The 14284-nt window shown below is 37.0% G+C and overlaps 2 protein-coding genes across 3 annotated transcripts in view; one reads left to right on the forward strand and one right to left on the reverse strand.

Annotated features, from left to right (window-relative positions):
- Positions 1-237: 237 nt before the first annotated feature.
- LOC127842033 (phospholipid phosphatase 5-like) lies at positions 238-8956 on the reverse strand. Its single transcript, XM_052371350.1, has 7 exons — positions 8816-8956; positions 7953-8058; positions 5952-6039; positions 5251-5314; positions 4591-4715; positions 1609-1779; positions 238-579 (listed from the first exon to the last, which is right to left on the reverse strand). Exons 1-7 carry the CDS (start codon positions 8884-8886, stop codon positions 377-379), a joined length of 828 nt encoding a protein of 275 aa, XP_052227310.1. The 5' UTR covers positions 8887-8956; the 3' UTR covers positions 238-376.
- Positions 8957-9749: 793 nt separating this feature from the next.
- LOC127842008 (WD repeat-containing protein 11-like) overlaps positions 9750-14284 on the forward strand; it is a 39058-nt gene continuing 34523 nt past the window's right edge. For both annotated transcript variants that reach the window (XM_052371307.1, XM_052371308.1), the window contains exons 1-4: positions 9750-9948; positions 12435-12504; positions 12934-12975; positions 13674-13827. In XM_052371307.1, coding sequence (XP_052227267.1) covers positions 9884-9948; positions 12435-12504; positions 12934-12975; positions 13674-13827 — 331 coding nt within the window. In that variant the 5' untranslated portion in view covers positions 9750-9883. The remainder of the gene's footprint in view (positions 9949-12434; positions 12505-12933; positions 12976-13673; positions 13828-14284) is intronic.

Below are 14284 nucleotides of genomic sequence, written 5' to 3' on the forward strand. Positions count from 1 at the left end.
TTACATGTACAAACATATTATATAATTTACTGTGGTGCGCTTGAAATGACCCAATTATATAAACATACATTATATATAATTTACTGTGTTGTTTCTCTGTGCACATCAGAGAAAAATTCCCTTTAACAAGTGATATTTCAAGAATGTTTGCTTACTTGAAATTCATATTTTTTCTGTTTCTTATTTATAATGCAAACACTAAAGCAATTAAACCAATCCATATGCTGTTAAACGCCAAACCCTCATGAAAGTCAATCAAATCAACCACGACAATTACTTTAATGGCCAGAACACTTCTGATAGAATAGTCCTCATGTTGTTGTCCGCTGGTAGCGATAGACTGAGTTTTACGGTCATATACCCATCATTGCAGTGGTCATGTGGTTTTCAACGTGTCTAATGGTCCACTCATGGATATCGCCACCTCTGGCATTGTCAGTCTGTCAGTGTATGGTATGGTTACAGTGTTGCTTATTGACACATATGGAACATCGGAATTCAAACGCATCAGGGACGGGTAATAGGAGCGATACGTCACGAAAGATATCACCAGCCCTAGTATACTGCCCACTGTAACATCTGAAAGATGTCAAGATCACAATGTAGGAAACAATTTAAAAAAAAATAAATAAGTCTTTTGTTCTAATTTTATGTCAGTTAATCTTTTGCTGAAGATGGTGCACTCAACAATTCTTCTGATAAATGAGTGGTTATAAAGACATAGCTAATGTACATGGGATCTTAGGCTGTTAAATTGTACACGGATTTACTAAACTCTTTGTACTTGCATGAAGAGTAACGTTTAAGTAAAATTTTAACAAAATTAGCCATACTCTGTGAAAAGGGGGTTTAATGCATGTGAGTAAAGTGTCGTGGCAAATTAGCCTGTGCAGTCTATATCCGACTATAAAACTGGATTTTTGCTAAGAAGTGACTCTCTGTAAACGAAAAGTATCATAAAAGCGGAAAGTGTCGTCCCTGATTAGCCTGTGCAGAAAACGCACATGCATTAAACCTTCTTTTCACAGAGCACAGCCAAAATGTATAGACAATTTTATGCTTAAATGAACGTACGAGTAATAACACAAAAACCAACTCAGTCTCACAGTATTATTTCATAATAGTCATAGTTGTTAAGTGTAATATCTAACAATACATATGGGTTGTGTTCTGTGAAGTCCGCACAGGCTGATTAGGGATGACACTTTCCATTTTTATGATATGTTTCGTTTTAAGAAAGTTTCTTCTAACCAAAAATTAACTTTAGGCAGAAATGTCGCATCTAATTAGCCTGTGGGGACTGCACAGGCTAATCTGGGATGACACTCTACGCACATGCATTAAACCCCCTTTTCACAGAGCACAGCTCATAGACATACATGTAGCAATTTTTTAATAGATATGGTGTCAGCTTGTAGACCAAGAGTGCCCACTTTGATCCTGCTTGGGGAGAGATCACAAAATACGTTCAAAGATAATAAGTACTGGTTCTTTGGAGGAAATGAGCAGGAATCTGGGGACTTTGATGCACCAGCTCAAATAAATATGTTGAAACTCAACAATTTCTTCAGTCATTATAAGTATCAAAGCAAAAACAACAAAGCCAACCTTGCCAATGGTGGTGGTAGTCCGCAGTTCGTGAGACCGCGACCAGGGTGGCCCATAACAACGGCAGTATAACACACACTATCCGCCAAGCACTGCCTCTGCCGCGAGCATTACACACGTGTAGTTTCCCGGCTAGATACAAGGCAATGTATGCAAGGCAGCCAAAGATCACTGAAATTAATGTTTATCTATTTGCTTTAAGTATATTTGTAAATTTTCAATAAATTAAAAAATATTGTTCAATCATAAAATCCATCATCAGTAAATCTATTTTATTTAATGCAACAAATAATTGATGTGAAAAAGTTTTCAATGCAATCCCTCTACAGAATGACGCAACATACAAGCACGTACAGGCACTGTGTCTACTACAAAGTGGCAGGTACCACATAAGAGCACATACAAGCACTGTTTCCACTACATAGTTGCAGGTACAACATACAAGCACATAAAAGCACTGTGTCCACTACATAGTGGCAAGTACCACATGCAAGCACACACAAGCACTGTGTCCAAGCGCAGTTACCACATACAAGCATGTACAAGCACTGTGTCCACCAGATAGTGGTAAGTACCATATACAAGCACATACAACAAGAACTATGTCCAATACATAGTGGCAGGTACAACATACAAGCATGTATCAGCACTGTGTCCACTTTATAGTGGCAGGTACCACATACAAGCACTGTGTCCACTACATAATGACAAGTACCATATACAAGCATATTCAAGCATTGTGTCCGCTACATAGTAGCAGAAGCCACATGGAAGCATATACAAGCACTGTGTCAACTACACAGTGGCAGGTACCACATACAAGCACTGTGTCCACTACATAGTTGCAGGTAACACATACAAGCATGAACAAGCACTGTGTCCACTACACAGTGGCAGGTACCGCATACAAGCATGTACAAGCACTGTGTCCACTACATAGTGGCAGGTACCACATACAAGCACTGTGTTCACTACATAGTGGCAGGTACCACATACAAGCATGTACAAGCCCTGTGTCCACTACATAGTGGCAGGTACCACATACAAGCATGTGCAAGCACTGTGTCCACTACATAGTGACAGGTACCGCATACAAGCATGTACAAGCACTATGTCCACTACACAGAGGCAGGTACCGCATACAAGCATGTACAAGCACTGTGTCCACTACATAGTGACAGGTACCGCATACAAGCATGTACAAGCACTATGTCCACTACACAGTGGCAGGTACTGCATACAAGCATGTACAAGCACTGTGTCCACTATATAGTGACAGGTACCGCATACAAGCATGTACAAGCACTGTGTCCATTACATAGTGGCAGGTACCGCATCCAAGCATGTACAAGCACTGTGTCCACTACATAATGGAAAGTACCACATACAAGCACTGTGTCCACTACATAGTGGCAGGTACCACATACAAGCACTGTGTCCATTACATAGTGGCAGGTACCACATACAAGCACTGTGTCCATTACATAGTGGCAGGTACCACATACAAGCACTGTGTCCACTATATAATGGCAAGTACCACATACAAGCAATGTGTCCGCTACATAGTGGCAGGTACCACATACAAGCACTGTGTCTATTACATAGTGGCAGGTACCACATACAAGCACTGTGTCCACTACATAGTGGCAGGTACCACATACAAGCACTGTGTCTATTACATAGTGGCAGGTACCACATACAAGCACTGTGTCCATAACATAGTGGCAGGTACCACATACAAGCACTGTGTCCATTACATAGTGGCAAGTACCACATACAAGCACTGTGTCCACTACATAGTGGAAGGTACCACATACAAGCACTGTGTCCACTACATAGTGGCAAGTACCACATACAAGCACTGTGTCCACTACAGAGTGGAAGGTACCACACACAAGCACGGTGTCCACTACAAAATGACAAGTACCACATACAAGCACTGTGTCCATTACATAGTGGCAGGTACCACACACAAGCACAAAAAAGCAATGTGTCCAATACATAGTGGCAGGCACCACATACAAGTACATAAATGCACCTTGTCCGCTTCATAGTGGCAAGTACTACATACCACCACATACAAGCACTGTGTCCACTACATAGTGGCAGGTACCACATACAAGCATGTACAAGCAGTGTCCACTACATAGAGGCAAGTACCAAATACAAGCACATACAAGCACTGTGTCCACTACATAGTGGCAAGTACCACATACAAGCATGTACAAGCACTGTGTCCACTACATAGTGGCAGGTACCACATACATGCACAAACAAGCAATGTGTCCACTACATAGTGGCAGGCACCACATAAGAGCATATAAATGCACCTTATCTGCTACATAGTGGCAAGTACTACATACCACCACATACAAGCACTGTGTCCACTACATAGAGGCAAGTACCACATACAAGCATGTACAAGCACTGTTTTCACTACATAGAGGCTAGTACCAAATACAAGCACATACAAGCACTGTGTCCACTACATAGTGGCAAGTACCACATACAAGCATGTACAAGCACTGTGTCCACTACATAGTGACATGTAATGCATACAAGCATGTACAAGCACTGTGTCCACTACATAATGGAAGGTACCACATACAAGCACTGTGTCCACTACATAGTGGCAGGTACCACATACAAGCACATACATAGTGGCAGGCACCACATACAAGCACATAAATGCACCTTGTCCACTACATAGTGGCAGGTACCACATACAAGCACATAAATGCACCTTGTCCACTACATAGTGGCAGGTACCACATACAAGCACATAAATGCACCTTGTCCACAACATAGTGGCAGGTACCACATACAAGCACATAAATGCACCTTGTCCACTACATAGTGGCAGGTACCACATACAAGCACATAAATGCACCTTGTCCACTACATAGTGGCAGGTACCACATACAAGCACATAAATGCACATTGTCCACTACATAGCAGCAAGTACTACATACAATCACATACATGCACTGTGTCCGCTGGGGAAGCTCTTGTACCCGTCTATGACGTCCTTCAGACTGCCCTTGCACTTCTCAGGGTCCTCGACGTTACCGTCAGGGAAACAGCGTGCTAGAAAGTCTGGACGGGGCCTGTAGGGCAACAACAAGTTTCAAGCTTGAGACCCTCTTACTGTGATGCCGTTCTTTTGGTTGGTTTAACCGACTTTGTTTATGATATATACTTTTTTGTATTGTAGTTTAAAAGATCACTTCTTTAAGTTATTATGCAGCTTTTGGGCTGCAATCAAGCATTTGGTTTTACTATCTTACAATGTGTTAGAAGTTTGGAACTCATTATTTATTAAACAAATGAAAGAGCTATAATTCATATATATATATATATATATATATATATATATATATATATATATATATATATATCGTTTTTTAAGATGGCTTGCTGCAAATGAGTACCTTAAATTACTCTAGTTTGTTTCAAGATCTGAGAATGTGCCTTCCTTTGTGAGAGAAAAGCATGACAAATAAACATTTATTTTAAAACGGCCAAACGGTTTTTTTAAATGGTCTTAATGGATATTTCATTATATTAATGTTATATTTCACAAAATAAGTAGTCCTTAATGACGGCATATACACAAAAAAATGACAGTATTATTTCACATACCTTCCAACAGTAAGTTTCAGACAGTTGGTTATGTCCGCCGTGAGAAACACAGACATATACACACCTGTAAAGAATTCAAAATATTTTTCCGAAAATGATGTAACAGGAAATATTACTTATTTATCTAAAACACACCGTGACACACATTTACTTCCATGTATTTCTTTATTTTATGTTGGGACGGAATATATAAATATCTGTTTAAAATTGTTCATTTAATTGCAATTGAGCATCGCAGATCCCTCTGAATATTAAATTATGTTATCAATTTTAAAGAAATGTGGGTTACTGAATATAAAAACAAAAGGGTCATGGGCCCTAAGGGGCTCACCTAAGGCCCTTAGAAACTGAACTATTATGACAAGGTGGAGTTCAAAATAATTACAGTACTTCATGAAACATAAATATTTTTTCTAGGCAATTTTTATTTTTGAACTCAGATGAAATCTTAGAACAAAAAGAACAAATGTTCTGACCCAGGTTCATGAACTTCGGACAAAGAAAGTGACTTTAAAAGGATAAACATGCTATTTTTATTTGATTTAAATACCTAGTTTTTGAGCTCACATGACCCAGTTACAAATTGCAGAGATTTCATTTAGGCAAATGTTCTGACCGAGTTTCGTGATGTTTGCACAATAATGTGACCATTTGAGCGTTAACAAGTTTTCACTATAAAGCTAGAAGAGAGGCTCCAATACCTAGTAGAAATTGGACCGTATCGACAAGATCCTTGGTGAACTGGTACACACACCAGGCCGTGAGGGAAGGCACACAAAACACTGTTAGCTGATAATAGAAGAACAAAAAGCAGTAACAATCATAGCAGTAGGTTGTATACTTCCCAGGGTGTTTATCCCAACAATCAATGTGTGCTTGCAATAAGAAGGGCAGCACTATCAACATCATTAATAGTTTAACAGAAGTAATGCATAGGTATGTAACAAATTGAAGTACATGATAGTAATGTTTCTGTGTTTGTTTTATCTAAATAATTTACATTTGAAATTTACTCAAAATAAGCAAATAAAAAGCCTACACCAAAAGGAAACATTAACATTTCTTCATATTTCTATAAAGACTAACATTCTGGCATTATGTAACAAGAGGCCCATGAGGGCCTGAATCTGAATCTACTGGCTGGAATCAATAGGGCTCAAGCCCTTGATAGTATGAACAATCTGAGTTAGTTTTAAATAAACAGACCCAAAATGGGAAATTTATCGCATAAACAAAAAGAAACGTAAAATTTAAACTTAAAAGGCTCCTTTTCAACAATAAGTTGGACAAATTTTGTTCACTCTCAATGGGATTCTGGCCCTTGATGATATAAAACATCCGTTGAAGTTTCAAAAGGATAGAACTTTATATGTAAACAAACAAGAAATGTGTTTGTCAGAAACACTATGTCTCCTTCTGCGCTGCTTTGATTTTTTTTAACCTTTGACCTTGAAAGATGACCTTGACCTTTCACCACTCAAAATGTGCAGCTCCATGATATACACATGCATGCTAAATATAAAGTTGCTATCTTCAATATTGCAAAAGTTATGATTTTTTTTTAAAGATTTTCATTTTTTTCTCAAATTCAAGGGGTGATAATTCTGGACTTATGACTCCGATATTGCTCATTTTCAATAGGGTTTGACTCATCATTCAAATAAACCCACTGTGCAAGTTGTGGAATTGATTGGATGAAAAATGTGGACTTTATTGCGTAAACAAGCCTTATTTCACAATTTTCTCAAATTCAAGGGGAGATAATTCTGGACTTAACTTTGATGTAACCCATTTTCAATAGGGTCCGAGTCCTCATAAATATAAAGACACTGAACAAGTTTGAAAAGAATCGGATGAAAACTGTGGACTTTATCACGTAAACAAGAAACAGTCTAACGCACACATGCACACACGCACGCACGGACGACGGAAACCACGCCATGACATAAGCTCTTCAGGCCTTCGGCCAGTAGAGCTAAAAACAACTCTTAGGCAATTTTCTTAAAAGGTTGTTTGCATTCCAGTAAAAAGACAAGCAGGTGAAGAATAATGCGCAAGACTATAATGATTCTCCAAACACGCAAAGTTTCATAACTCTGAGAAAAATCATAAAAGCAGAACATCCAGGGGACAGCACTCTTGGTTGTTAAGTATCATATTAAGTATCATTGATATATAGCCAGCAGTTGCAAAAAAAGTGTGCACAAGCAGGTCATGAAATGTAGATGGGCCGTGCACTGTGAAAAGGGGGGTTTAATGCATGTGCATAAAAGGTTGTCCCAGATAAGCCTGTGCAGCACGCACAGGATTATCAGGGACAATTCTTTCCGCTTTTATGATATTTTTCATTTTAAGAAAGTCTCGTCTTAGCAAAAATCAAGTTAAGGTGGAAAGTGTCGTCCTTGATTAGCCTGTGCGGACTCCATAGGCTTATCTAGGATGACACTCTACACACATGCAGTAAACCCCCTTTCCTCAGAGCACAGCTCATATACTATACTTTATTTCAGAAATCTTTTAATCATTGGGACTTTTATTGAATGCAAGCCCAAATGTTGCTCTGAAAAACTCCAAACCAGGTTCTATGGCATAAGGACAAAGATAAACTATTTGTTTCACTGGAAATTTTGTAAAAAGCATAAGCATAATAAATTTGAAGCCACACACAATCACTGTGTTTCTGTTTGATGTGACAATCTTACCCATAAATAGCTGCTGGGATAGTAGCTTTCAGATCTGGGGAAGTTGTACAACCAAAACTCCTCTGGCTGTATTTTTCTTCTGAACCCAGGAGCTTTATCTGTATAGCTAATCAAATAGAGTTGTGTGTTTAAGACATAAATATACATGTTTATTTAACATAAATAACACAACATTTTCTAATCAATTTATGTCAGAACAGCAGTGTTGACTTATGCATTTTTGCCGTGTTGTGATGGATATGGTGTCCATCTAGCGACCAGGAGGTCATCGGTTTGATCCCAAGTGTGGGAGCATTCTTTAGATCTCCTCCCTAAGACACCAAGTACTGGTTCTAGTTCCAGTTAACAGACTCGAGTGTGTTTAAAATAAGTTGTAAGTAATTTAAATTCAATCGAGCTAAAATAAATAGTTTAAAACTAAAAGCATTTTGGAAAGTTAACAAATCAAACTACCTCTCCCAGGCTGCAAACATTTGAATAGAGTGGAACCATACTGATTTCATTGAAATCAGCCAAGAATAAAGATATCATTATGACAAAAAAATATTTACTAATTTTTATGTAGTAGAGCATACAATTGTACCGCACTTCTATACTCCACAGCATTGACCAATTTGTTACTTTGAATTAAGTTTGAACAAATTTTTTAGCCCTTTGGGACTTGGTTTTTAACTCTGCAAAGATAAATTCTTCACACAAAGTTCAATTAATATTAGGCAAAAACTATTGCCACTTGAGTGGCCACAAGCTTAATGCTGACAATTTACAAGAGACAAATGGCCATTGCAAAAGCTCATATTCTGCTTATGCTATCTTAAAAAAACAGAAAATGATTAGTCAAGAATTACTGGTAAAATACTTACAAAAAGAAGCCAATGAGAAAAACTCTCATGGCGATCTCGACCTTCATATTCGTACTGTACATCTTCTTCATTTACGATACAACAGGGACTACCTTGGACACATTGGATTGCAAAAAACTGTCTGCTTGTCGAATCTGAAATTATCAAGCCAAACAAATAAGCCGTGCTCTGTGAAAAGGGGATTTAATGCACGTGCAGTCTGCACAAGCTAAGACAGGGACAACACTTTTCGCTTTTATGGTATTTTTCGCTCACAGAAAGTCTCTTGTTAGCAAAAACCTGTGCAGACTGCACTGGCAAATCTGAGACGATCTTTTACGCACATGAATTAAACCCCTTTTCACACAGCACGGCTCAAATGTGATTGGTGATCATGCATTTAACTATTGGGGAATCAAATGGGAAATGTATGCTAATTAGAAAAAGAGGGATCAAGAGTTCAATTTTGGCACCTTTTGTCAGTGGAAAATAAACATTGGACTTAAATGATAGTATACAGCAACACAGGTGCAGGGGTACCCATGTGCTTATCAAAATCAAATCATAATTTATTTATTGTCGGTATGAAATAACATGCTATATACTTTTCAATTAACTTTCCCATTTAAGTGTATGCTGTGCTTTTACCGACACATATTATAAAAGTAAATGTAACGACAACAGATGCGTTTGCTTGTCCTAATAGGCATGCAAACTGTGTCTGCAATATTCAATTGAGAAATACCTGTAAATGCCACGACAGAGTCGTCACTGTTTACATGCGCACCGTTTAGTAATATAATATCAATAATCTACTTAATAAAGATATTAATCAATGCTTATCAAATGTTTTACTTAATGAACCATTTAAAGTCATTTAAATTAATTTAAATTATAAATTAATATGAAAAAGTGTTTATACAATAAAACATATTATTTTTAAATATTTATTTTCATTTAAGTTTATGAATGTGACAATAGAGTAAAATGTCAACATGGAAGATTTTGAGAGGAAATAATTTGTTTTCGCAGATTTTAAGTCTCCATAAATCAATTCCGTTAATTGAGTGATATTTCTAAAGTCAGGACATGAAGCTTTCACCAAAGTTGATAACTGGCATACTGTCAACGCAAAATAAAGGCGTTATTGACTGGTAAGAAAAGATGAATATTAGTCGGATTTATAATGTTCGGATATGTTTCATGAAACATATTTCAACAGGAAAAGTGTTAAATATACACGTATTTATGGTGTCATCTTATCATCGTTAACACCATCTTAATTATATATGGCAAAATTAAATGGTATTATAAGAACTTGAAGTAAACTAAGTTTTGTCTAAAATGTAGTTCTTATTTTTTGCCGGTTTATAACCAGGCATTTTGTCAGGTCTGCTCAACTCTGAGTATTTCACTATGCCCCACCAAGGCTGTTGTTCAATAGCAAACTTGCTAAACTAATTGGTAAATATGCAAGAAAACATATTTTATTTGTATAAATCAATTCTTGGTAAGCAAATGTCATAAATGACTGGAAACATCACTTGAAGCCCAAATATCGTGAAATGAAATTAACTTTCAACTTCTATGTGTCTGGTTGCAGTAGCTTGGGTCAGAAAAATATAAATATTATTGCAATTCTTTAGGTTACTCACCCCCTTTTTAATTTGCTTATTTTTCAATTCAGACAATAACAATATCATACATGCCAAAAATTTTCAGGTCCAAATCGGGACATCCCATTAAAAATGTAGGGAAATTTGACCAAAAAGCAGGACACCTAAAACGATCAATCATGCCACCTATACTGTTGTCAGTAATCAGTATATGTATTACTTACAAAACCTCATAATTTCTGGCAAATATTGAGATTAATGTGTTTAAGAATTTCATGAACACAGACGTTCTCCATTTTCGGGAAGTAAACACACATGTGCACTATGCGGATGAATCCATAACATGAAATGTGTGGCGTGCCCCTATTTGACATCCATTTGGGACAGAGGCATGTGTAATCGTTCAACGCGATGTGCGCACATCAAGCACTGTTTTTATTTAACCAATCATTAATTAACTCTAAATTTAGAATGATGCAATATTTACAAATTATTTTCTGAAAATCTGTCAAAAACGAAAGTTAATTTATGTGAATTATCAATGTGAATTGGTCAGCGCTCAATTTGTTTGATATTCAAAATTAGTGTTTTGACAGGTTTTTTAGCCTCAGTTGGTAACACATGTGGTTAGCGTGATGCTATGATAATCATTAGTATATGAAAACATTATTATGCCCCCCTTCGAAGAAGAGGGGGTATATTGCTTTGCTCATGTCGGTCTGTCTGTCGGTCAGTCGGTCTGTCGGTCGGTCCGTCCATCAGGTGGCTGTCAGACGATAACTCAAGAACGCTTGGGCCTAGGATCATGAAACTTCATAGGTACATTGATCATGACTTGCAGATGACCCCTATTGATTTTGAGGTCACTAGGTCAAAGGTCAAGGTCACGGTGACCAGAAATAGTAAAATGGTTTTTGAATGATAACTCAAGAATGCATACGCCTAGGATCATGAAACTTCATGGGTAGATTGATCATGACTTGCAGATGACCCCTATTGGTTTTGAGGTCACTAGTTTTGAATGAAAAATAGTCAAATTATAACGAAAAATCAATTTCTCTGAAAAAAACATTTCACTATCAAATATATTATTTTTTTATATCCCAAGGTATTCAACTCAAAATGAACCGAAAATAGGGTGTATCACTTTGAACAGCCATTACTTCATCAATTGTGCAGCGATTTCCATGTACTCAGTCTTATTAAACACAGAAATGAATTTCCTTTCTGGAAATGTACATATCTTGCAGTATTTTTACAATTGCTAGATCAATTTTTAAGAAATGTCACGATGCACAAGTCTCGTTGCCTACTTGCGATGATCTGACCAGATCAAAGACTGAAATCTTCACGGATTAAAGGGCATTTTCCCTGCAAAATTCACTGACCTTGGTACCATAATTCAATAAAACGTATGAAAAAACATTCTGACCGTTCTTGCCGTTTCACTATGCATCAAAACTAACTTTCCAGCGCCTTTTGAAACTTTTGTTTACATACCTTTCAAATGTTCGATGTTTTAAACACATGAGTGATTTGATTGGTCCAACACAAGTGTTATCTTTATTCTTTAATATTATTCGTTGGATCAGGTCAGATTGTCGACGAGTATTTTGTTCATGCAGCCAAATAGTATAACCATGTATTTACATTCTGATTGTTGAATCCATCTGTTCTGGCATGTTTAAAGTAAATAGTTCTTAAAATCTGTGTTTTACGCTGCAAACATATCTTCTTACTCGACAATTTTCATAGGAGGTCTGACAACCAAATATGTTTAAGGCTAATTTTTTTGTCAGCACTGAGTCCTAGAGTGCAGTTTTGGCAATCGCTACATAACATGCCTATTTGGTGGCTCATCTTTAAACATACACTGTAACAAGGCAACAACTCTTTTAATTATTAATTGCTTTGCCCCTTCAAAATTGTGTATATATATGTAGCTCAAATATTGGTACGATATTGTATAATAGTGTGTTTGTGGATATGATATGGTCCTTGACACATGATTGTCTATATTTTAGGGGCTGGCAGGGTTTTGTTGCCTATGGTTGCAATAACCATGTAGTTGTTGTAGACCCCAAAACTGTTCAGGCAAGTATACTTGTACAAATTAAATTAATGTACTGTCAACCTTCCATTTTGCCGGATTCAGCCAATTTTCAGCTCTTATCATGTAAAACCTGGAAGAGACCTGCCCAACTCATTGTTAGCAGATACAGTTTTTCTGACTAAACGAATGGGGCTAAGAGACATTAAATTATTATGAGAAACTTTAGTGAAGTGACCCAGTTGTTTTTTTTTTAAAGAATTGTACATGATTATAAAAGATTGTTTTTAAAGCACATGTATACAACAAGAAAGCTCTTAAAGTATTGTAAAATTGTAGTTCGCTCAAGTTGCTTTACCAAATGTATGTCTATGCACAGGCTCTTTAGTCTGTACAAAAAAACTTTGAATTTGCCATGTTGTTTTTTTATATTCAAGCTAGTCAGGCTGTATAATCTCTGCCCATTCTTGCAGGTAATTCAAGTATTGAACTGGCACAAGTCATCTGTAGTCAAGGTAAGGATCCAATCTTGTTTAAAATATTAAAACTTTCCCACTTATGTATTTTGACGCATTTGTAGTCCCTTAGAAAGTCAAATTTAATTAAAGACCTTTCTTAGTAGGCTAAAGTTTTAAAGGCTTCTTGCAAACCCTTAGATACTAATGAGCAGCAAACAGCATAAAACCTGAACAGACTGTGAGTTACTTGCAGGCTGTTCTGGTTTTATGCTGGTTGCTTATAGCCATTTTCACTTTATTTCTGAGTGGGAAAGGGTTTGCTATCAGTTTACATAAACTTCCTTTCAAATGCTATTCTGTATCATTCTTCAAGCAATGTTGTTGTATGATATTGTTTTACTTTTTTTTAGATTTTTGAGAACTGATCAATAATACCACACTGTCTTTGGTCAGTTTCACTGAAAATATCAGAGACTAAACATATCCAATGCATTCTGTTGATACCTTTTACCTTTTCCCACTCAGAAACAAAGTGAAAATGGCTGTGCAACCAGCATTAAACCAGAACAGCCTGTGATTCACTTGCAGTCTGTTCAGGTTTTATGCTGTTTGCTGCTTATCAGTATCTAAGGGTTGGAGATGAAGCCTTCAAACTTGAATCTAGTAAGAGAGGTCTTCAATTTAATTTAATTTTCTAGACTTAGGGACTACAATTGTGTGAAAATACGTATCTAAGTGTAAACGGGTTAATGCAGGTCAAGTGGTCTAGAGAAAACTACGCCCACGATCTAGGGAGCCCATACTCGTTACGCCTGGCCTCTGCCGATACCTCGGGCAACATAATAGTCTGGGATGTGGCACAGGGAGAGCCCAAGTCAGAATGTTGTGACGGCAACAAACCCATTCTTGGTATACACCTTATAATAATTGAGTTGTATTCTTAGAAAACTGGGCTCAATGCATGTGTGTAAACTGTTGTCCCAGATTAGCCTGTGCAGTCTGTACAGGCTTATCAGGGATGAGATGTTTTGCCTAAACTGGATTTTCGTTCAGAAGAGGTTTCCTTCAAAAGTAAAATTCCATAAATGTTGAAAGTTTCTTCCCTGATAAGCCAGTGTGGACTGCACAGGCTAATCTGGGACTAAATTTTACACACATACATAAATAGAAATATAAAAGCATATGTGTATGTGTATTCATATTTGTATGCATGTATGTATGGGTTAATTTACTTGTATGTATGTACGTATGTTTGAAAATAATTAATTTCATTTAGCTTCTTCGTGTGATTTATGGATATGTACTTGCACTTGTGTCTAGTTTTATGTAAGTCTGAATTCATTTATGTATATATAAGTGTTTCTTT

Source organism: Dreissena polymorpha, chromosome 8 (genome assembly GCF_020536995.1).
Source record: "Dreissena polymorpha isolate Duluth1 chromosome 8, UMN_Dpol_1.0, whole genome shotgun sequence".
Taxonomy (NCBI): Eukaryota; Metazoa; Mollusca; class Bivalvia; order Myida; family Dreissenidae; genus Dreissena; species Dreissena polymorpha.